At 35.6% G+C, this 23,107-nt stretch overlaps 2 protein-coding genes across 2 annotated transcripts; both read right to left on the reverse strand.

Moving 5' to 3' along the window:
* Positions 1 to 11,658: 11,658 nt before the first annotated feature.
* LOC120187783 lies at positions 11,659 to 17,334 on the reverse strand. The gene is made up of 9 exons (XM_039191420.1): positions 17,269 to 17,334; positions 16,086 to 16,822; positions 14,052 to 15,580; positions 13,584 to 13,797; positions 13,293 to 13,499; positions 12,916 to 13,089; positions 12,486 to 12,683; positions 12,245 to 12,355; positions 11,659 to 12,104 (listed from the first exon to the last, which is right to left on the reverse strand). The coding sequence occupies exons 2-9, from the start codon at positions 16,773 to 16,775 to the stop codon at positions 11,772 to 11,774; spliced, it is 3,456 nt and encodes a 1,151-aa protein (XP_039047351.1). The 5' UTR covers positions 16,776 to 16,822; positions 17,269 to 17,334; the 3' UTR covers positions 11,659 to 11,771.
* A 2,103-nt stretch (positions 17,335 to 19,437) lies between these two features.
* On the reverse strand, positions 19,438 to 21,317 carry LOC120187561 (NADH dehydrogenase [ubiquinone] flavoprotein 1, mitochondrial-like). The gene is made up of 2 exons (XM_039191263.1): positions 20,238 to 21,317; positions 19,438 to 19,594 (listed from the first exon to the last, which is right to left on the reverse strand). The coding sequence occupies exon 1, from the start codon at positions 21,280 to 21,282 to the stop codon at positions 20,752 to 20,754; it is 531 nt and encodes a 176-aa protein (XP_039047194.1). The 5' UTR covers positions 21,283 to 21,317; the 3' UTR covers positions 19,438 to 19,594; positions 20,238 to 20,751.
* Positions 21,318 to 23,107: the final 1,790 nt, after the last annotated feature.

Raw genomic sequence — 23,107 nt, forward strand, 5'->3', positions numbered from 1 at the left:
AAGAGGGATTCTACCCTATGAAACTCTTAGAGGAGCACAAGGCTATTACAACTCAGTGGGGCGCTTAATTAAGAGCTTTAAATCTACATAAAACGATAAATAAAAGTCCATGGCTTAGGGAGGAGGCATCAGATCAAGGTCTAAAGGTAGGACAAGATTCAAATATAGAAAAGACAAAGCTCGGATCAGAAAAAGAGACAGACATGGGTAAATCTACTAGTTAAGTAACTTTTTAACATGGGAGGAAAAATAGTAGATTTTAACCCAACAATCGATGTGGCAACAGTAAGTATGAAAGAAGATACACCAATGGAAAATGGGAAACCAGTAAAACATCAATGAAACTCTCATTTAAAAGTTTCAAGTTCACAAAAACATGATTCTTCGAAGGATAATAATGAGATATCGACATGTCTGAGGACCCAAGCTAGTCAGGCACAATGAAAACCTTAAGTTTGAACGTTTGGGGTTTGGTTAAACCTCGGTCAATTACCCCTCTCTGACACATTGAGAGACATCAACCCATCTATAATTTTCCTTACTGAGAAAAAATTATATAGTCAGCATATGACAGAGATTCGTAAATCGATGAATTTTGCGAGTGGAATAGAAGTAGACTCGGTTGGAAGCAGTGGAAGATTGTGTTTTGCGTGGACTGATTCTATTCAAGTCACGCTAAAATCGTTTTCACGATCCAACATTGATGTTATGATCAACGAGGATAAAGAGGGGGCACATTGGAGATATATTGGATCTTACGGAGCTCTCGAGGAAAGTAAAAGACAGGAATCGTGGGAACTTTTGAGACAACTTAATACCACCCTAGAGACATCATGGCTGGTCATTAGAGATTTTAATGAAATATTATTGTCAACTGAAAAGCAATGGGGTTTACTTAGGAGCGAAAGACAAATGTTAGAATTTCGACAGGCTCTGGTAGATTGTGAGTTAGAAGATATGGGATATCAAGATGCCTGGTTCACATAGGAATAGGGTAGAAGGCCAGAGAACAATATCCGGGAAAGACTTGATAGGGGAGTCACAAACGTAGACTTGACAGGGGAGTCGCAAACGTAGCCTTGGGGTAAATTTTCCTGACTCAATGTTAACAGGCATGCACCAAGAATCACTCACCTTTTGTTTGTAGATGATTTTCTAATTTTTGGAGCAACAGCAAAAGTTGCGGGTGAACTAAAAAAATCTGCTACACACGTACGACCGAAGTTCGGGACAACTTATAAATGTTAAGAAGCACGGTATTTTTTCAGCACAAATGTGATTTATTCAAATATGACTGATGTTCGAAGAATTTTAGAAGTCATCAACACCTCTGATCCTAAAAAGTACTTGGGTTTACCGAGTCTAATTGGGAGAAGTAAAAAATGAGTCTTTCTTTCGATAAAGAAAAGATTCTGGTCTCAAACCAATCATAGAGTTCAAGAACGCTATCTTAGGGAGGGAAAGATTTTCATTCGATCAGTTTGACAAGCCTCCAATTTGAATGAACAACTTTTTGTTGCAAAAGACATTATGCTAAGAACTAGAGCAAAACATGACAAGATAATGGTGGCAAAAGCTCGAGAAAAAAAAAAGAAAGGAACTAATTAGTGTCGATGGGAGAACCTTTGCTTTTCGAAAGATGATGGAGAGTTAGGATTTAGGGACTTGGCTAAATTCAATATCGCATTACTAGCAAAACAGGGGTTGAGACTCATCACTCAACAGGGGCGGACCAGGGGGTTGCCAGGGTAGCACGGGCAACCCCTCAAATTGTGAGGAACATTGATCAAATGTTATTATTTTAGTATTTATATATATATATTTTGTGATATTTAGGTATAATCCCTATATTTCAGTTAAATTCTTATAGAAAAAAAAATTATACAACAAAATTATCTACTTAGTGTTAATTTTTTCTAATTTTTTTTAATTAATACAAGTGTCACCTTTAATATTGTGCAACCCCTAAAAAAATTTATAAGAATTTTTTTGTGCAACCCCTGAATTTTTGTCCTGGGTCCGCCCCTGTCACTCAACCCACTTATTTGGTTAGTAGGCTGCCCAAAGTCAAATACTTTCACTCGACAAGTTTTCTAGGAGCAAGGTTCGGCTCACAACCCTCCTATATTTAGAGAAGCATCTGAAGTGTACGAGGTTTATTAGAAAAGAGGATGCGATGAAAGGTGGGGAATGGGGAATTGATAGAAGTTTAGAATGAATATTGGCTCCCAAATTTTCCACTGAAAAGGTTAGCTAACAGGGAGACAGAGGGGATCACTAAAGTAGCTAATTTGATAGACCCAGATATGAAAGTGTGGAAAAAGAAACTTATTGATGAGATTTTTTCAATTGGTGAAGCTGAAGAGATCAAATCTATTCCAATAGCCAGAGTAGACGAAAAAGTTTGGAGCAGTGAACATTCATGGGAGTACACAGTACACATTGGGTATAGGTTGTTAACAAAAAGAGAAGAGGCAACAAGGTCAGACCAAACTCTTTTCAAACGAATCTGGTCATGTGAGTGCCAAGGAAAATTAAGGTACAGGTATGGAAATTCTGTCAAAACTTCATCCCTACAAATTAAATGTTTCATTACAGACAAATAATAAACAATCCAAGATGTCAAACATGCCCAAATCAAATAGAATCAGGAATCCATATTGCTATAGAATGCACATAGAGCAAAGGGGTCTGGGATAAATTAAAGTATAGAAGACCAGGGCAGAGAAATCGATTGAATTTTAAACAACTAAGCTGGGTAATGAAAAATTATTCGAAGGACAAACACGCTGAAATATTAGTCAGTATATGAGCGTTGTGGTATGCTCGCAATAAGAAATTACATTAAGGAAAGACATTGAACAGGGACTAGATTAATTCCATCACACACAGTCAATATAGAGACTTTACCTTGGCTAATAGCATATTACATAGCCCTTCCCAGTCAATCAGACAAAATGGATTCCACCCCCATCGAACACAGTAAAGGTTAATTATGACGCCAGCTTCAAACAAAACATAAACAATTCAAGGTCAGGAGTCATCATCGGAAATAATGAAGGTCTAGAGATGGGGCTTGTAGAAGACAAAATCAGGGCGTTGCATCGGCCTTTGCGGCAGAGGCAGGAGCGTCAACGCGATACAACTTGCAGTCGATCTGGGCTTCAATTGAATCATCCTTGAGGGTGACTTGCGAATGGTAATCTCAAAGTGTTGAGATAGTAAATGTTAGTTAGTTTGTTAGGGGTTAGTTCGTAGACTGTTAGTAGTTAGAAGCAGTTAGATTTTAATTCTTGTATAATTACATGAACATTGTATTATAAATTAAAAAAGTGTAGAAGGAAAATAAAGTGTGTGAGGCATTATTCTTTTAACATGGTATCAGTTTTCAGGCTATTGTTATTTGGGTTTCTCTGTTCGGCCCATTTCTAACCAAGTATTGTGGCTCGGGTTCTTTCCTGCAACAGTTCTCTTCCCTATCCTTTTTCCCCAAATTAGTTTTCCTAGGGTTTCCGTTCGACTATCTCCACTGCAATGCCTCCGATGAGTGAATCAGCCTTGGTTGATTTCAACCATCCTCTTTTCTTGCATCCATCAGATACTCCAGGTACTCCTTTAATTTCTCATCAACTAGTCGGATTGGAGAATTACAACGTTTGGAGCAGATCGATGAGAATCGCACTGTTGGCGAAAAACAAGCTTGTTTTTGTTGATGGTGCTTGCCAGAAGGAAAATTAATATCCTAATTTTCATCCTCAGTGGGAGAGATGTAATGCCATTGTACTATCCTGGATTCTCAACGCCGTGAGCAAGGAGCTCTCGACTAGCATTATTTTTGCCTCAAATGCGGCTTCGGTGTGGAACGATTTAGAGGAGCATTTTGATAAGGTAAATGGCTCCATAATTTTCTTCCGTCATCGTGAGATTGCTACTATTTCTCAAGGTGATTTGAGTGTATCCACTTATTTTACTAAGTTGAAAATGTTATGGGATGAGTATGTTACACTTGTGTCGGATGCATCTTGTGAGTGTGCGAGTTCGCAACTGAATTCTAGGCATCTTGCCCAGCAGCAGCTTCTTCGATTCCTGATGGGTTTAAACGAAACCTATTCGTCCGTTCGAAGCCAAATCCTATTGATGCAGCCTCTTCCTTCAGTAAACCAAGCATATTCCATGATTGTCGCCGTCGGTTTCAAGGTGTTTGTGATTATTGCAAGATCAAAGGTCATAAACGGGATAGTTGCTACTGCCTTATAGGGTTTCCACCCGATTTCAAATTTTCTAAACGAAAGAATGCTCAAGCTGCAATGGTTGTTTCTGAACATGTTGTTGCCTCTTACCCTACTGTTGCTCTTGACAAATTGAGTTCCTCTACTCCCATGGCACCTACCTTCACCCAGGAGCAATACAACCAGATTCTTAGCCTTTTGTCTTCTTCTGCTGCTACTGTTGATTCTGCTGTGAATCTTGCAGGTATAGTTGATAGTTGTTTACCTGCTTCTAATAATTCGCTTATATGGATTTTAGATACAGGTGCTACAGATCATGTATTATCTGATTTTCAATTCTTGAAATCTCCTATCTTGTGTTTCTCACGGTCCATTGAATTGCCAAATGGTAAAACTATCCTAATTACATACGTTGGTTCCTGTTTTCTAAACTCAACCACAAGTCTTTCTAATGTGTTATATGTACCCAATTTCACTCACAAATTACTTTCCATATCAAAACTTACTCGTGATCTTCACTGTTTTGTTAGCTTTTATCCTGACTTTTGCGTCCTGCAGGATCTCTCAAATGGAAGGATGAAGGGGATTGGTAAAGAGTATAGAGGGGGCTTCATTTTTTTCAGTCATCATCTTCTGGTTTGTCATCTCCACATACATGTTCAAATGTCTTGTCTTCTGATACTTCCTCTAGCATGTCATGTGATTCAAATTTGTTTGATTGTGGTCATGTGTCTTCTGAATGTATGACAATTGTTTCTAGTAATAATACAAGCATTTGGCATTCTCGTTTGGGACATGCTGTTGTTTCGACTATGAACAAATTACCCTTGTTACATTCTGTTAACTTAGATTCCAAATTACTGTGTTCTTGTCCTATATGTCCTTTAGCAAAGTAAGCTAGACTTCCATTTCCTATCAGCCTTACTTCTTCACAAGCTCCATTTAGTCTCATTCATATAGACTTGTGGGGTCCTTATCGAGTTGCTACACATAGTGGTCATAGATATTTTTTAACTATAATTGATGACTTTACTCGAATGACGGGTGCACTTGTTGAGATTGAAGAGTGATACTATTATATCTCTTAAAAAAATCATCACTTTTGTTAAAACCCAATTTTCAGCCACTGTTCAAGTTATTCGCAGTGATAATGGCAATGAATTTTTTAATTCTCAGTGTTCTAAGTTTTTTAACTCACTTGGAATTCTTCATCAAAGTTCATGCGTTCAGACTCCTCAACAAAATGGGGTTGTTGAACGCAAACATAGGCATATTCTCGAAGTAGCAAGGGCACTTTGTTTTCATTCAAAAGTTCCTATTAAATTTTGGGGAGAATGTGTTACTACAGCGTGTTATATAATAAACTGTTTGCCTTCTTCTGTTTTGAATTTCAAAACTCCTTTTGAAGCCCTTCACCATAAAATTCCTGATCTTTCTCATTTAAGGGTATTTGGTTGCTTATGTTATGCTACCAAGCTTAACTACCTTGACAAATTTTCTTCTAAGGCCATTCCTTGTGTTTTTATGGGATACTCTTCAACTCAAAAGGGGTTCATTCTGTTTAGTCTTCAATCAAAGAAATTTCTTGTAAGTCGAGATATTGTGTTTCATGAAATTGTTTTTCCTTTTCATTTTCCTGTTTCAAAATCTTCTCCTTTTTTCCCTTCACATTCTCGTATTTCAGATTTTGATTTCTTAATCCTTGATTCTTCAATACATATTCATGCATCTCATATTGATAATTCTTCAAGCTTTTCACAAGAAATTCCTGTTGTGTCACCTATTCCTTCTGATAATTCTTTAGTACCTATTTCTCCATCTGATTCTTCAACAGTTCATCTGATATTCCTTCTGTTTCAGAGTCTCATCATGTTGATATTCCTCCATTAAATCAGGATCCACTTGTGTCTAGACGATCCACTCGTGTATCCAACCCTCCGAATTGGTTAAACGATTATGTCTGCACTTGCCAATCCACTTCACCTTCTTCTACTTACCCTATTTCTGAATACATTTCTTATTCTCATTTACCTTCACATACTCAACATTTTTCAGCTTCCATTCCTCATCTTAATGAACCTGTTACTTATCAAGAAACCTGTCAAAATCCACAATGGCAGCAGGCCATGAGAGAGATTCAAGCATTATAATTTAATAATACTTGGATTGTGGTACCTTTGCCCTCTGGTAAAGTTCCCATTGGATGCAAGTGGTTTTATCGAATCAAGTATCATGCTTCAGATGAGGTGGAAAGGTTCAAGGCTCGGTTGGTGGCCAAAGGGTATAATCAGAATGAGGGTGTTGACTATGTGGAGACTTTTTCTCCTGTTGCTAAACTCACTACTGTGAGATTGATTTGGCTCTTGCTTCTATCTTTGACTGGTCGTTGTGGCAAATGGATGTTCACAATGCATTCTTGCAAGGAGATTTAGTTGAAGAAGTCTACATGCAATTACCTGAAGGCTTTTTCAGCCAGGGGAGCATATGGTTTGTCAGCTGCAAAAGTCTCTGTATGGACTCAAGCAAGCTTCCAGAAAATGGAACAAGAAAATGTCTGAAGCACTTGTATCAGCAAGATTTCAACAAAGTAAGAATGATTACTCGATGTTTACAAGGTGAGTAGCAAACAAGTTGGTCAATGTGCTTGTATATGTAGATGATTTGTTGATTACTGGCAGTGATACTGATATGATAGAAGAGCTCAAGTGTACACTAAATTCTAAGTTCAAGATGAAAGACTTGGGTGAGTTAAGATATTTTCTTGGGCTCGAAGTTTTGAGATCAGAGAAGGGAATTGTCTTAAGCCAGCGTAAATATGCTTTAGAATTAATAAAAGATATTGGGGCATGGGGAGCATGGCCTGCTTTAACACCTTTGGAGCAAAATAATAATTTCTTTGCTACTTCAGATACTAAGTGTTTAAAGCATAATGAAAAAGGCATGGTAGACAGGACGCAATTCCAAAGACTCATAGGCAGGCTCATATATTTAACCCACACCAGGCCTGATATAGCTTATTCAGTTTAGCACCTAAGTCAATTTATGTATCAGCCTGGAAAAGTGCATATAGAAGAAGCCTTGAGAGTTGTACGATATATTAAGAAGAATCCAGGGTAAAGAATTTTGCTAGATTCTTCAAGTACATGTGGTTTAATTGCCTTTTGTGACTCTGATTGGGTGACTTGCCCAATATCAAGGAAATCAGTAACAAGATACTGCATAAAACTTGGGAATTCCTTGATCTCATGGAAGTCGGAAAAACAGAACACAGTGGCTCGTTCTTCAGCAGAAGCTGAGTACAGATGTATGGCTATGATTACAGCAGAGTTGATTTGGCTAAGTGGATTGTTGAATGAACTTGGAGTGAAACAGGATCAACCTGCTAAGCTGTTCTGTGACAGTAAAACATCATTACAGATTGCTTCTAATCCTGTCTTTCATGAAAGAACGAAGCATATCGAAATTGATTGTCATTTTGTTAGAGACAAAATTCAAGAAGAATTTATCATAGTTAACATATACCTTCAAAGGAGCAACTTGCAGATGTCTTGACTAAAGCACTTGGCACTTTGCAGCACTAGGTTTCATATATCTTTCACCCACCAACTTGAGGGGGAGTGTTGAGATAGTAAATGTTAGTTAGTTTTTTAGGAATTAGTTGGTAGACTGTTAGAAGTAGTTAGAAGTTTAATTCTTGTATAATTACATGAACATTATATTATAAATTAAAAAAGTGTAAAAGGAAAATAAAGTGTGTGAGGCATTATTCTTTTAACACAAAGCTAACATCAAGAAAACCAGACCATTCTGAGATCAGTGCGCTAATCTGAGAAATAAAAAACAGAGCACTACAGTTGGTTACATGCGAGTACAGATACACTCCACGCAGAGGAAAAAGGGTGGCGCACATACTGGCCACAGATCCGACTTTGGACGATAAAGACACTGGGTAGAGGAATTACCAAATAGAGCAGCAAGGCAAGCATCTGATGACAGACGATGGCTCAATCCACCATGAGTCAGATCCAGAAGACAGGGAAGCACGAACATGCTCCATTATTTTACTTTGTTGACATCTCCTCGCGATGCTTTCATAAAACCATCTCAGCAAAAGGGACAAGGAGAAGAGCAGCCGGATTAGGGATTTAGATTCTCTAATTTTTTGTAAGTTTTAACTTTTTTCAGTTCTGGTTTTATTTGGTGTTGCTTATCTTCTCGTTTCCGTTGGGATAGAGCTGGCACTTGTTGTAATTCTATAAATAAATATATTTCGGCATTTACTTTACAAAAAAAGTAACATTGTATAAATTGCACTTGAAAATAATAAATTTAATCGGTAATGAAGAGTTCAGTTTAATAAAAAAAAACATTGGATCAAACTGTTAATAAATATGTATTCGGGTTTGGTTTAATGCTAATGATGACTCTAAAAAAAATTTGAGGTTCAAGATTTCAGTTTCATTTTATATAAATTATATGCGTATTCTCTTCGGAATTTATTTTAACTTTATAACGTGTTAAATCGTTATCGAATATGGTTTTGTTTATGATTGTATTTATTTGAAAGAAAATTTTGATAATATATTATTCATTCATTTTTAATATGTTATGTTGTCGCTTTAACGATAATTAATGACAACTAACAGTATGATGTCTATTTTATAACAAAGTCAAGATTTAATGTTTATTTTATAATATAGTGTAAAAATTGTTATTTTAAGAAAATTTAATGACCATATTTAAAATTTACTCTTAATTACTTACATTACAGTTGTCATGGTTGATGTAGAATCTGCTGAGTGTCATTGACAAATTGTCCGTCTAACTTAACTGCCGAGCGTATCAAGCTCCACGGTGAGCGTACGCTTTAATTTTCTTAGTTTTGTTCGTTATAACTAGGACTGAGCAATAAAACTGAAAAAAAAAATAAAAAAATGGATTGAATCAGATTATTTGATTTGATTCGATTTGGATTATTTAATTTACCGTTTGATTTCAGTTCGGTTTTAAAAAAAATAAATATCTAATTCAATTCGGTTTTATCATATAAAAACCGTTTGAATCTAATTAAAAATATAAAAAATTAAGTATCCAAAACACATTTATTTTGAATTTATTATAAGATAAATTTAAATAAATAAAATATTAAAACTATTAATATTTTTTATAAATTTAAATTTATATATTTGCACTCCATTTAAGTTGAAAATTTGTTTTTCTCGAATTTGAGTTTGAAAGATAACGAACAGTCAAAAACCGCCAAACTGAACCGAACCGAAAACCGTGAATTTTATACCATTTGATTTCGATTTCAGTTCTCATTTTCAAAAACTAACAAAGGACATTTCATATTTTAGTGAAAACCGAACCGAACCATGTTCTGATTTTCAAAAACTAACAAAGGACAATTCATATTTTAGTGAAAACCGAACCAAACCAGATACACCTCTAATTCTAAGATTTAAACATACTAGTGATTTACGTTATATTTGTAATGATATAGATTTATATGAGAAATATCTACAAGTTGCCCGTCTAGCTCAGTCGGTAGAACGGAAGGCTCTTAACCTTGTGGTCTCGATTAATCATATACAAATATAATACGAACTATTAATATATAGATGTCATAATCGTTTTTAGGTGGGACAATTATTTATTGTTTTAAAAACAGTTACGACTTTTTTAATTTTAAAAAATTGGTGATTTTGAATTAAATTTGATAAAATTGGATAGAGTCGCCATCAACCTTTGGGTTAGGTAGGTCGAATACCTAAAAACGTCTTTTAAAAATAATTTTAAGAAAAATTATTTTTTAAGACAAAAATTGATCTGCGTTTACCAAAGATTCGATTTAAACGGGTTCGGGAGTCGGTTACACGCGGGGAAGGATTTGCATCCCCACAGCGCCCAAAATTAGTACTGTGTCGCTTACACGTTGTCGTAATGGTAGAAATCCTAAATCAAATATCAAGTTAAAATATGATCCATTTATTGAATATTGTCATTTCGTTAAAACGTCATATCATATTGTACTATTTCTATATACTTTCCACTCTCTGTTATACAAATACATGTTCTTAAAAATATTCAGATAAGTGATAATAAACATATTAGTAAGTAAAATGAGTACTTTGTGATTTTTCAAAAATATTAGTTATAAATAATACATACATGAGTATATGAAGCTCAAAATATGGTAAATAAATATATACATAATCATAAAAATGAGAATATATTATATATGTATATAACTACTCAATATGTAGAAAAACATATAAATGTTTAGTAATTGTATATAATAAAAATGTATAAAATACATTACTATATACAAACTATAAGACATTAATATATATATATATACTATAAAATATAAGTCATATATATATATATATATTCGAATATGCGTATATATGTAAAAAAACACAAATGATAATATGGAAACTTTAAACAAGGTTACAAATAAAATTAATTACCCATAACAAAATCAATAAAAAAATTCCAACGAATTATAGTTTATAACAAGAGGCAAAAGACCAAAATATAATTACACTGCAATTGAATAATACATGTGCTAAAGAACAGTATATAAGCAAGCTAAGTCCAACAGGAGCTTACATGGAAAGCAAAGCAAAGCAAAGACAAAGAATGAAGCATGAAACGAGATGGTTACTAATGGGTTATTTTATTTTATTTTTATTTTTCGGTGATTAAAAATGCTAAAGGATATTAATAATAACTTGTAATTCCAAATTACAAAATCAACAACAAATCAGGGTAATAATTAAATATCAAATAATATATATATATACTAACAATGAAAATAACTCACAAAACAATATTCTAGATTTAAATAAAATACACACCCGTAATTATAAAATGATCAAAATCAAATAATATAAAAAAATTAAAATAAATTGATAAAAAAAACTTACAATACTAAAACATCAATAAATTAAAGTAAGATAGTTAGATCTTAAATATAAGCATAATTATTCATATAAACAAGTAAGGATAAAATTAAAATTATCAATAACTAATAGGCTCAAAATGAAAATAATGAAAACTTCATTAATGATTAAAATAACACAAACCAAGAGGGTCTTAGCCAATGAATCTGCGTGAGAACCCTCTCCCTTCTTTCTTTTTTCTCCTCCCTGATCGATTTACAAGCCAACCTCCCCTCTCAATCTCTGTATCCCCTTCTCTCTGTTCGAGTCCCTTCAGTTTTAAGGCCCCAGAATGCCTTCTTCCTTCTCTGTTTTTCCTCCTTGATTTATGGTTGATTGAGCATGTTTTATTTTCGGTGGGATGCTGATGGGCTTAGGTAAAATTTAGGTGAGATTTTGTTTTTTCTTTTTTGACTTTTGTTGGGATTTGTTGGTGCAGATTTATCAAGGTGGGGGACAAAATTGGTGTTTACAATAGACAATGAAGAAAAACAAAATACCATTATCTGCTCAACTCCAACAACTTAATACAACAGCCTACATACACAAAAACCACCTTCAGTGAAGAACAAGGGGTTCAAACATAAAAAATACATCATTCACCATCCTTCCATATCTCTCGGATTAGCTGATATCGAACAACTTTCCGCCCTCCATTTCCAGTTCTCATCCAATTGGATCCTTTTGAAGTGGTTGAATCGCGGGTGTTCACGATAATGATCGAACTGATGGGTGAATCCAACTCATCAAGCTCATCGTCACTGGTGTATGATTTTCTAAGCACTGATGATCTACTCCTTTGCAAGGCTTGACTTCCTATCTCTCCGATAATGCCTGTTAGGGAAGCCGCCGAAGGTGGTGAGTAGACCGTCGGATTAGCCATACATGGAAAGTTTGTGATGGACTCATCCACGGCCTCGGAAATATACTGAATATGAGAAAACATATCAGTCAGGAAAATTTAAAGTCCGGCACCATAAACATGGAAGAATCCAAGGTGACAAATGAAGTGGAAAGTTCATTTTATGCAAACTTTTTTTTCCGAGGGTGCTATATCTCATGACATACCTCCTCTAATGCTTCAAAAACTGCCTCCGGAATTGGGTTCGGGTTGAACTCATCTGGCACAAAATTGTTAAGAACCCTGATGATCAGTGGTGCACCGAACTTGGGGCATAGCTACAACAACAAAATTTGAAGGGAAATGAGATTTAACAGATATGTATACAGAAGCAGCAAAGGGATGAGGTATATACACAATAGTAACAATACTATATATACACACATATATATAATGCCAGAACTATACCTCTTTCCGTGTGGATGGATCGGCAAGCGTATCGGGTGGAAGCATCATGAGATCACTCAATGCATTAAGGAGACAAAAGGTCTTGAAGGAAGCCTCATACCCAGCATTTTTGTCATTACCAACTTCATTGCTATCATCATGAACGTCATTATCATCAATACCGAATAGATCAGTTAGCCATCTTGACCAGTTTCCAATCTGCTAACACAGAAGAAGCTTTTAGTGGAATGCCATACTCATAATAACCTCTTGCATACTTTGTTCATTATTAAAGCAACTTCTCTGAAGCATATTTGAAGCCTATCTCAATCCTTCATGCATATTAATAGAAAGAGTTAACTGTCTCCAGCAAATAAGAAATTTGACAAAGATCCGTAACTGCATAGAGAGAGCTAAAGTAGCTCAACAAAGAGAGCAACCAATTACTCACAGCATTTTTTAGTTGTACACCGGCCCCGAAGCTTGATTTGCCCGCAGGAATAGGGAGAACCTTCGAATCAAATATCGGATCGGAAACAGGATCTGTTGGCATTTCGTCGGCTGATTCACGAAGAATGGCGTTGAACATTGCAACATCCAATCTACCCACCAGTTGCTCCATGACCTAATCATGGAACAGAAAACAATGCTAAGGTCAAATTTGCATGTCAACAGTATTAACAATCAGATCCTTAAAATAATAGAAACAAGGGTGTGATCATATCATATTACAAATAGACATTATGAACATGAAGAAGCGTAGACTCCGAGGCCAAGTTTTTTATGCATACATTAAAAGAAACTATAATATATAACGTATCATAATACCAATTTAGCTAACACGGATAAACAACCACATTCATGTCCACATGCTCGAATTGGACAAAGCCTCTCACAGGCATCTTTAAAAGCCTTCTTCCAAAGCTCGACCGAAAAATTCCCCTGCTGTTGATCTCCTAATCCGTATCTTCTGGTTGATGTTTTCCTTGAGCTTGAGCTCTTTGCTGCATCAGACTGCATATGTGGAGTCAAAGTCTGGAAAGTATATAAGAAGAAATAGTGTCAGATATGAACTCAGACGAAGATATGCTGCATAAGCTTTTAAAGAAAAGGATTGACCTGCCACCAGACAGACTCGATTATTCTGGAGAAGATCCAAGCTTCGAACTTTTCCAATGCAAGTAAAAATGTTTGAGGGTCCTCCCAATCATTAGAACTTTTTGTTGAATCGCTTTCCTCTTGTGGATGAGTGGTGTCCTCAAACACCATTTCCCTAATAGCATGGCTAACAATTGCTCTCAATACAATTGAATTTGAAAACCAGAATGTTAACCTATAAAGAACAGAAATGGAATGATCAAACGGGGCAAATCGACAGAGAGAAGTATTTCAATAAATGAAAGGAAAATTATAAGGAAACAAAGATGCAAGTAGGTACGAGAACATAGATACGTTTTCTTTTCTAAACCATGAAAAGCAAAGTGCAAACTAACATATTTGATAATAGAAACGACAGAAGCTAAAACCTGCCAGTTTCATTTTCTAACTTAAAAATAAATAAATAAATTACAGAGTTTTAGAGCACACCTTGGAACATCATTTCCGCATGCTTTAGAGACTAAAACCAATCCTGAAACAGCAGCCCTTGCTGCACTTGCCCTCTTACCTGAGTTACCTGTTCTGCAAGCATGAATATAAAATCTAGAAAGTCGTCTAGCTGGAGCATGAACCTTGTTTGTAGAACCCCCATGCTCTGCAATTACAGAATAAAGACTAGCCTCAACAACAGCAGCTTCTCTCAATTCTTCTTCAAGCATTTCAATTTTGGACTCCAATTCAACTTTGCCGATGGAAAAGCTATTTGCATTTTCTTCACTTTCGTTACTTGTGTCATTAGTAGAACCGTTATGCATCTTTTCAGGAATGTCAGGTTCCTTTGCCTTCTCCATGAACTGAGTATTTGTGGTTTCTTCCCTTTCACTATGCATATAACTTGTGTTGTCATTTGGAATATCCTCAGGAATACCATTTTCTTTTGCCTTCTCTGCGAACTGAATTTTCTTTGTCACTCCATTACTCTTAGCTTTGTCAAAATGCAACTGAGGAGGTGCCACATGCTTTTGTCTATTATTTGCAACAAAACCACCTTTGACTTCAGTTGTTTCCAAGAAGGATGGAAAAGTATTACTCCTCGAAGTAATTTTCTTTCCAGTAGAATCCTGTGTTGGTATAAAACCTAATCTGTCTTGCAGAGAATATTCATCAGCATTCAAAATCTGGCTATCTAGCTCATCTTCCCACAGCGTTTTCTCCTCATTCCCCTTCCAATGACCAACATGTGAAATGCTACTTAAAGATCTGTTTACATGGCTTTGATCATGCCTCCATGCTTTTCTGTCACCCTCTCTTTTGGTAGGGGTTACATTGTCTAAGTTCATATCTACTGGAATGGTAACACTCGCCTCTGAGGATGCGACTTCAGCCATGGGATAAGTTAATGAATTATCGGGGTTCAAGGACAAATCTTTATCTTTTACATGGTCTAAGTTTGTATCAACTGGAATGGCAACACTCATCTCTGAAGATGCAACCTTAGCTGGATAAGTTACATGATTCTTGGGGTTGGAGGACAGATCTGTTTCCTTTACATTGTCTAAGTTCGTATCAACTGTAATAGTAACACTTGTCTCTGAAGATGCAACTTTAGCCGGATAAGTTAGAGGATTTTTGGGGTTGGAGGAAAAATCTTTATCTTTTACACGGTCTATGTTCGTATCTACTAAAATGGTAACACTCGTCTCGGAAGATGCAACTTCAGAAGGATAAGTTACAGGATTCTCCGGGTTGGAGGACAAATCTGTATCCTTTACATGGTCTAAGTTCGTATCTACTGGAATGGTAACACTCGTCTTCGAGGATGCAACTTTAGCCATGGGATTAGTTACAGGATTCCTGGGATCAGAGGGCAAGTCTATCAAAGATGAGATATTAGTCCTCCTATTTACATGTTTGAATGCTTCAACGGCTGGACTTATCCCTGAGTTTGCGTGTGTTCCACCAGAGGGAAGAGTGACCCCAAGGTTTTCAATCCCACCAGTGGTTGATTCTGATCCATTCTGTAATCGATAATGTCACGCAATTAAACATTTGAAATACTAGCTTTGCTAAGATTGCATTGACAGCCACCAAAATAACCAGAACTACGACAGACCTCCTAGGACAGAATCATGCTGGAAGTCATAGATAAGAAACTGTCATCGGGTGCATGCTCCAAACTAATAGCTATGCTCGTGTAATGGTTAAAGAGGGATCGTATTATTTGTATCCACAAATTAATGACTGTAAATATTAGCTCAGTTGATTTCTCTCCTATCAGGTTTCAGACCAAGGCATGGCCTAATCGCCAGCCATGCCTTACCTTAGAAAAGGTCCCAAGTTGAAATTGCATTCCAATTAACAATAGCATTTGCAATGCCTAAAGATCAGAGTCTGCTAAGCCAATTATCACAAAACCAATCCAATCATTGACCCAAATTCAAATTTCAAAGACAACAGCAGTTAAAGAGACAATTCAATGAAAATGGAAACAAAGCACAAAAGCAGAATGTTGAACTTAAGTACCTCATCATGTTGAATATGTGAATCTCTAGAATGATCAAAAACAGACGAAGAAATAGTCTGGGATGACCGTGAGGAAAGATCATCATCATCTTCATCCGTAAAATAAGCAATCTCAGTTTCCTTGTCATTTCCTTCATTTATGGATTCAGAAACAGATTCACTCCCATCCTTGTCTAGTGACACTTCTTTCAACAAGCTGCCGCCTTTAGTTGATGAACTCGGGCTATCTTTATCGAATTGCCGGATGTTAAGATAAAGAATCGGCTGTTCTATGTTCCTAGAACTCCTCTTCAAGGTAAAAGGAATGCTAATGGATGTGGTTTCCTTGATAATACCATAATCAGCAAGGTTTACAATTGCAGATCCCAAAAGTTGACCTTTAGAAGCCTTATCTTTCTTAGGTTCATACAAGTGAAACTCTAAACAGTTCTTAATGAAACTCTCACGATTCGTACTCTTACGGGATGCTTCTAAAGTTAATCGAAGTTCGAAAGATTCATTGAACTCGATCTTACCATTATCAATGGCAGAAGTTAAGACCCCAGAGCTCTGATCACCATTTTCCCATTGAAGCAAAACAGATTGAGCTGATCGCAGTGGTGACCAAGGATTAATCTCCTTTACATTTACAGTGTAAACAAGCTGATGTAAGCTGCTTTTTCTGGTCTTAGTTCTTAGGCCAAGAACCATTGCTGGAACTTCAAAGAAACAAAATTTTCAATCTTGACTGATATGATCTGTAGAGAAAAAAAAGGATTAACAACGTTTATTCAGCTAACGAAAACTATTAATGTACATAAAAAAATGAAGAGAATCTCTACCTGCAAACAGCCAGTGGAAAGAAAATATTTTAAAATCCGAGAAAAAAACAAGTAAACGACCGACACTTGATGCTCAAACAAAAGAAATTGTGAGAGTACACATTGAACCCTTTAATTTCATAAAAAAAAATACGTTTATAATATTATGTCAGTTGCAATCAAACAAAGATGGCAATGAACCTATGAATCAGGGAGAGGAAAGAGAAGCAACCCATTTCATGCAAACATCATTACACTCGGGACTATGAATCAGATAGACAAAAAGACAAGCAATTCATGAAAACATATTTGAACTCTGGGAAAATAAAGTTGCAGACAGAATATTGGATATTCCCAGGAAAAAAGAGAGATTGGGAATGTACTTAGAGGAGAAAGGGTAACAGTAGAGAAAGTTTTAGGTAGATGATGAGGAATCAAACAAGAAATGAATACGACTTTTTTTATAAATAAAAAAAGTTATTATTTTGAATAGCAATGGGTCTGAACTTTGAATAATGTGGTTGAAAAAGGGAAGAGACGACGCGATGGCTAATGTGCAATTTTAGGAGATGAGAGGTTTCTACATGGTAAATTTATGCTATCAGTTCCTATACTATTCATAAGTTTCAAATTCTAGTTACATGTAGAAACAATGAATTTTTATTTTTTTATTTATTTTTTATGAGTTCACATAAATACTCACATATTCACTTAAAGACTTAGTTTTTTAGATTTAAAGAATTGTATTTGCGCACGAACCAAACAATTTTAATAATTATAAAGATTATTATTATTTTTAGAGATCTCAAGTTCGAACATTACATTTGTAGGAATTTTTTAATATATTATTAAATAATTGAATCTTTCGATCACATATTACCTTGTAATCATCTCACATTAATAAAAGAATGTATCTCTATCTACATTTGCACATGTTAAATACAATAATAAAACTTAGTTCGAAAAATAAAAGGATTTGGGTGACATTAATAATTCTTATAATTATAGGGGTATGTTACTCAAATGTGGATTCATGATATGATCCTATTTAAGGTACACAAATATTGTGTTAGTCAAAAAAAGCGTGTTTCTCGATATGTATAATTCTCGAAACTTTATTAGATTATTTTCAACAAGGCGCCATCTACAATGGAAAAAAGCTAAAATTCGGATATACCTAATCTCATTTTCAACGCTCCAACTAATTCATAAACAAATAAAGATTAGAAGGTTGATTATTAGATTATTTGGAACAAATAAAAGAGGACGGCTCCTTGGTGGCTCATAATAAATAAAAATAATTGAATAGGACAACAATAATAACGACATCTTTTGTTTGATTTATTACTCTCAACATCACACCAATCCACCACCCAATTTTAACCTTTTTAACATATCTTTTTTGTTTCAATACATCTTTTATTATACTATTAATAGTGAGATTAAAAATATAAATTATTTTTTAATATATTAAGAAAAAATATCCTAAAAAGTTTGACCGGATGATTCAATCAGATTATTATTGTGTTTATTAAATATATAATATTAGTATCGTGTCTATTAATTTTCTAGTCCTACTCTTTTGATTTATAGTTGAAAGAATAGTTAATTGTATCAACTCTTGATTATGGTCCAAATTTTAAATTGGTTATTATATTTTAAAATATTTTGTTTAAAATTTTAAATTCTGAATATCATTTTGATTATATTTTTCTATTAATTTAATTATCAATTTGAAAGTTAAATACTAATTTAGATTAAACATGAAGTATACTTAAACTTTTAAATGTTGTGCACCTATTCTATGGCAAGTTGGATTTATTGTGTCAATAGTAAATTATATTAAATTTGAATAATACACAACTAAAATAAGGCTCTCTAATTGGGTAGTCAAAGTTTTGTCGTCAACGGATAGAACAACACTTGCTAAGGTAATACATCAGACGATTTAAATTTACAGGTCGTAAATAGCTTAGATGTCGAAAAGTGTTTGTAAAATAACGAAAAAAGATAATCTAAAATTTTATTTGGGGTGTCACAAATAAAATAAGATGTACGTACACCTTATCAATTAGAATGGTTTACAAAAGGCCGTTGAGCTTGAAGGATTGAACTCGAGGGTCTTGATCTTTTCAACAAGGCTCTCCTAACAAAGCTAAGCTTCCAACCGATTGCAAATGTTAATAAATTGTGGGTGCGTGCTTTGAGGGAGTCCAACTACGATTATGATCTCAAATTAAGTTCAAACTTAAAAAGAATCCTCGGATTGATTTCGAACGGGGAGTTTCAGGTTAAGCTCAAACTCAAAAATCTTACAGTTCGTTTGTAACCTTGACTTCAAAATTTTCACAACCGACACTTATTATAAAATCATTTATTTTTTCCCGTATGCTAGTTACCAGATAAATGACATTCATGATCATAGCAAAATACAGACATCATTGTATATTCAATTTTTTTTTTATAAAAATGAATAGAGATATCAACTATGTCAATCAAAAGGGCTAAAAAAACAAAGGGAAATGTGGTGAATGCTAGGAGAAACATCATTATTTTCTAATAACAGTGAAATGTTTTTAACACAAGTGCTTGTGAAAAAAAAAAAACAAATAAAACACAACCCGACCACCCTATGCCTGAGTCAGCAATGCTCCACGTTTTGGGTACTTAAACTTTATTCCATAATTGTCATTTGAAACAGAGAATCCCCTAAATAGCATGAAGCTTGTCAAAAAAAACTTCAGATGGCATAGTAACAATTGCTGTAAGAATATGCAAAGCATGAGACAACAGTTGATAACTCATTATATATACTATCCTACTCATTTCCATGGTTTAAAAAGAGGGAACCAAATGTTATGCATTTTAGACCAAGGATGCACAGTCTATATGCCACTTTCCACTTAAAAATAAACTAAACTTGATTTGGAAACACAATTAAATGTCATTTTTCTCTCTACTCTCTTATTAACTTTTATCTTTTTAAAGAAAATATGTAAGGTTCTTTTGACCATTTCTAACATGACCAGGCAACTACTGGTCGGCTTGCCTCTGCCAGATGATGTGAAGGGAAAACTAAAATGAACTCCTTGAGAACAGTAAAAGATGCAAGTTAATTCTCAATCATTCATGTGCGTGGCAGGATACAGTGTGTTGTGAAAGCAAGCATAATATGTATGTTAGACCAAGAAGTTGGCCAATGGATTTACATAGTTCCATAGAAACCAACATTCACATGTCAAAACGGAAATTGATAATTGTAAATGCCATCATATCATGCACGCTAAGAGTACATATTTTGGAAGGAAGAAGTGAACCAAAAAATAAAAGTCAAAAAGGTGCAAGAAGCAACCTGAGAAGAAACTAAGCAGAAGCCTCCAGCAACTCCCTTTCTGCACGCTCTCTAATCCTTCTCTCGAGCTCAGGCCTAAATTGTGTGCCCTTCAATCTGCTTAGTCACCTCCTGAAGCATGTCAATCTCTTCCAATTTTTGCATTCCCAACTTTCATTCTTTCCATGATCAGCCATAGCCATCCTGTCCCTTCCCTGCAGGGTGTGCATTGTCCACAACTCTCGTGCTTATAGAAGTAAGAAGACCTTGCGATTGCATCTACAACATCCGTTGATTTATCCATCACAATTACTGCAGAAGTTCCCAGTCCTGACTGGTCAGCCTTGAGTGCATCGTAATCCATTAGGACATCATCACAGATGTTTTTAGGTAAAAGTGGAACAGACGAACCTCCTGATATTACTGCATGTAAATTGTCCCATCCACCTCTGACACCTCCAAAGTGCCTTTCTATCAACTCCTTAGGTGGTATACTCATCTCTTCCTCAACTGTGCAAGGCTTGTTGACATGGCCTCAGACACAAAACAATTTTGTCCCAGAATTATTCTTCCTCCCAAAACTGGAAAACCACTCAGGACCACGCCTCAATATTGTGGGAGAAACAGCCACTGTCTCCAACATTTGTGACTGTAGTTGGACAGCCATATAATCCTGCATTAGCAGGGAAAGGAGGCTCCAATCTTGGTTTCCCTTGTTTTCCTTCAAGGCTCTCCAGAAATGTTGTTTATTCACCACAAAAGAAGCACCAGCACCAAAATGTATGTGAACATCAAAATCATAACCAGAAGCACATGCATTTTTGCCCAACAGTCCAGCTTCGTACGCTTCTTTTCTAGCTCTTTCAAGGTTCTTACGTTCATTCACATATTCACCCCTGATGTAGATATAAGCAGCTGAAGCTCTCATCCCAACTCCAGCGATCAGACAGCCGTCCAATAATTTGTGGACTTGGCGCATGATTTCCTTGTCTTTACAGATTTCAGGTTCACTTTCATCAGCATTGACAACAAGATATGAAGGGTGACCATCAGATACTTTTGGCATAAAAGACCATTTGAGGCCCGATGGAAATCCAACACCACCACGTGTTGGGAAATAAAACGAGTACGAGTAATTTCCATATAACCAGATTAGTGAGAATGCGAAATAAAATCGGAAAAATAATACCCGAAATTGATAACGGAGTTCAGCCAATTTTGCTTACGTCTCCGGACTACTGCAGATCTTTTACTAAGAGAGAAAATTTACAGGTGTTTACAAAACACTCACTACTCACAAGAAAGCTCTCTAGTATTGGGAGAAAGAAAATGATTTGGGATTTGGGATAATTTTGAAGCTAAATGAGCTAGGGTATTTATAGTTGAAGCTTAAAGACTAATCTTTGGAAATACTCTAAAGTGCAATGACAAAAATGTAATTAATCATTTCTTAAATTCAAAAAAATGGGCTGCCTAACTTTGAAAAATTAACAGCCCCATTGAATTTCCTTGCCAGCCGCCCCACGTGTTTTTTTACTTTCAACAATCTCCCACTTGAAGACTGATTTTAATATGTCTTCACACCTCGATCGATGCAGCAACATTTCTGGTCTTGTTATTCTAGCATGCTAACTGAAGCTGAACACAACTTCAGTTTGTCCGTAGTCACCGTCTTTGTCAACATGTCTGTCGGATTTTGAGATCCACTAATCTTTTCAAGTTTCAAAATCCCATCTTCTAAAAGAGATCGGATAAAATGATATCGCAATTGTATGTGCTTCGTTCTGAAATGAAAAGACGGATTCTTTGCTAGATGGATAGCACTTTGACTGTCGCAATACAAAACATTGTTTTCTTGTTTCTTGCCTAACTCTTCCAAAAAACTTTGAAGCCAGACAATCTCCTTTATTGCTTCCGTAACAACGACATATTCTGCTTCAGTTGTGGAGAGAGCAACTATCTTCTGTAGTTGAGAAACCCAACTCACTCAGTTCCTCCTAGAGTATAGACATACCCTGTAGTATTTCTTCTGATGTCGACATTTCCGGCTAAGTCAGCATCTAAATAACCTGTCAGTATCGTATCTCCACCTTTAAAACAAAGTGTTTTGTTTGTAGTACTCCGCAAATATCTGAGGATCCATTTAACTGCTTCCCAGTGTATCTTGCCCGGATTATTCATGTATCTGCTAACAGCTCCCACTACATGAGCAATATCTGGTCTGGTACAAACCATGGCATACATCAGACTTCCAATTGCTAAGGCATACATCAGACTTCCTATTGCTGAGGCATACGGCACCTTCACCATGTGTGCACGTTTTTCCTCCGTCTTTGGTGACTGTTCTTTGGAAAGTCTGAAATGAACACCTAAAGGTGTACTTACTGGTTTAACATCTTGCATGTTGAACCTGAAGAGTATTTTGTTGATGTACTCAGCCTGTGATAACATCAAAGTCCCCGACTTTGTGTCTCTCTTAATCCTCATCCCAAGAATCTGTTTTGCAGCGCCCAGATCCTTCATAGCAAACTGCTTCGACAATTTTTGCTTAAAGTGTATAATCTCTTGCATGTCTGAGCCTACAACGAGCATGTCATCAACGTACAATAATAAAATAATGAAGTTGTTGTCAAACCTCTTGATGTAACAACAATGATCTGCTTGGCATCTGGTAAAACTATTGCTACTCATGAAACTATCGAACTTTTTGAACTATTGTCTAGGAGTTTGTTTTAAACCATACAAGCTCTTCTTCAACCTGCATACCAGATTTTTCTTGCTTGCCTCTATGAAGCCTTCTGACTGCCTCATATAGATTTATTCCTCCAAATCACCATGAAGAAAAGTTGTCTTTACATCTAACTGCTCAAGATATAAATTTTCTGCAGCTA

Source organism: Hibiscus syriacus, unplaced genomic scaffold (genome assembly GCF_006381635.1).
Source record: "Hibiscus syriacus cultivar Baekdansim isolate YM2019G1 unplaced genomic scaffold, ASM638163v2 tig00113725_pilon, whole genome shotgun sequence".
NCBI lineage: Eukaryota > Viridiplantae > Streptophyta > Magnoliopsida > Malvales > Malvaceae > Hibiscus > Hibiscus syriacus.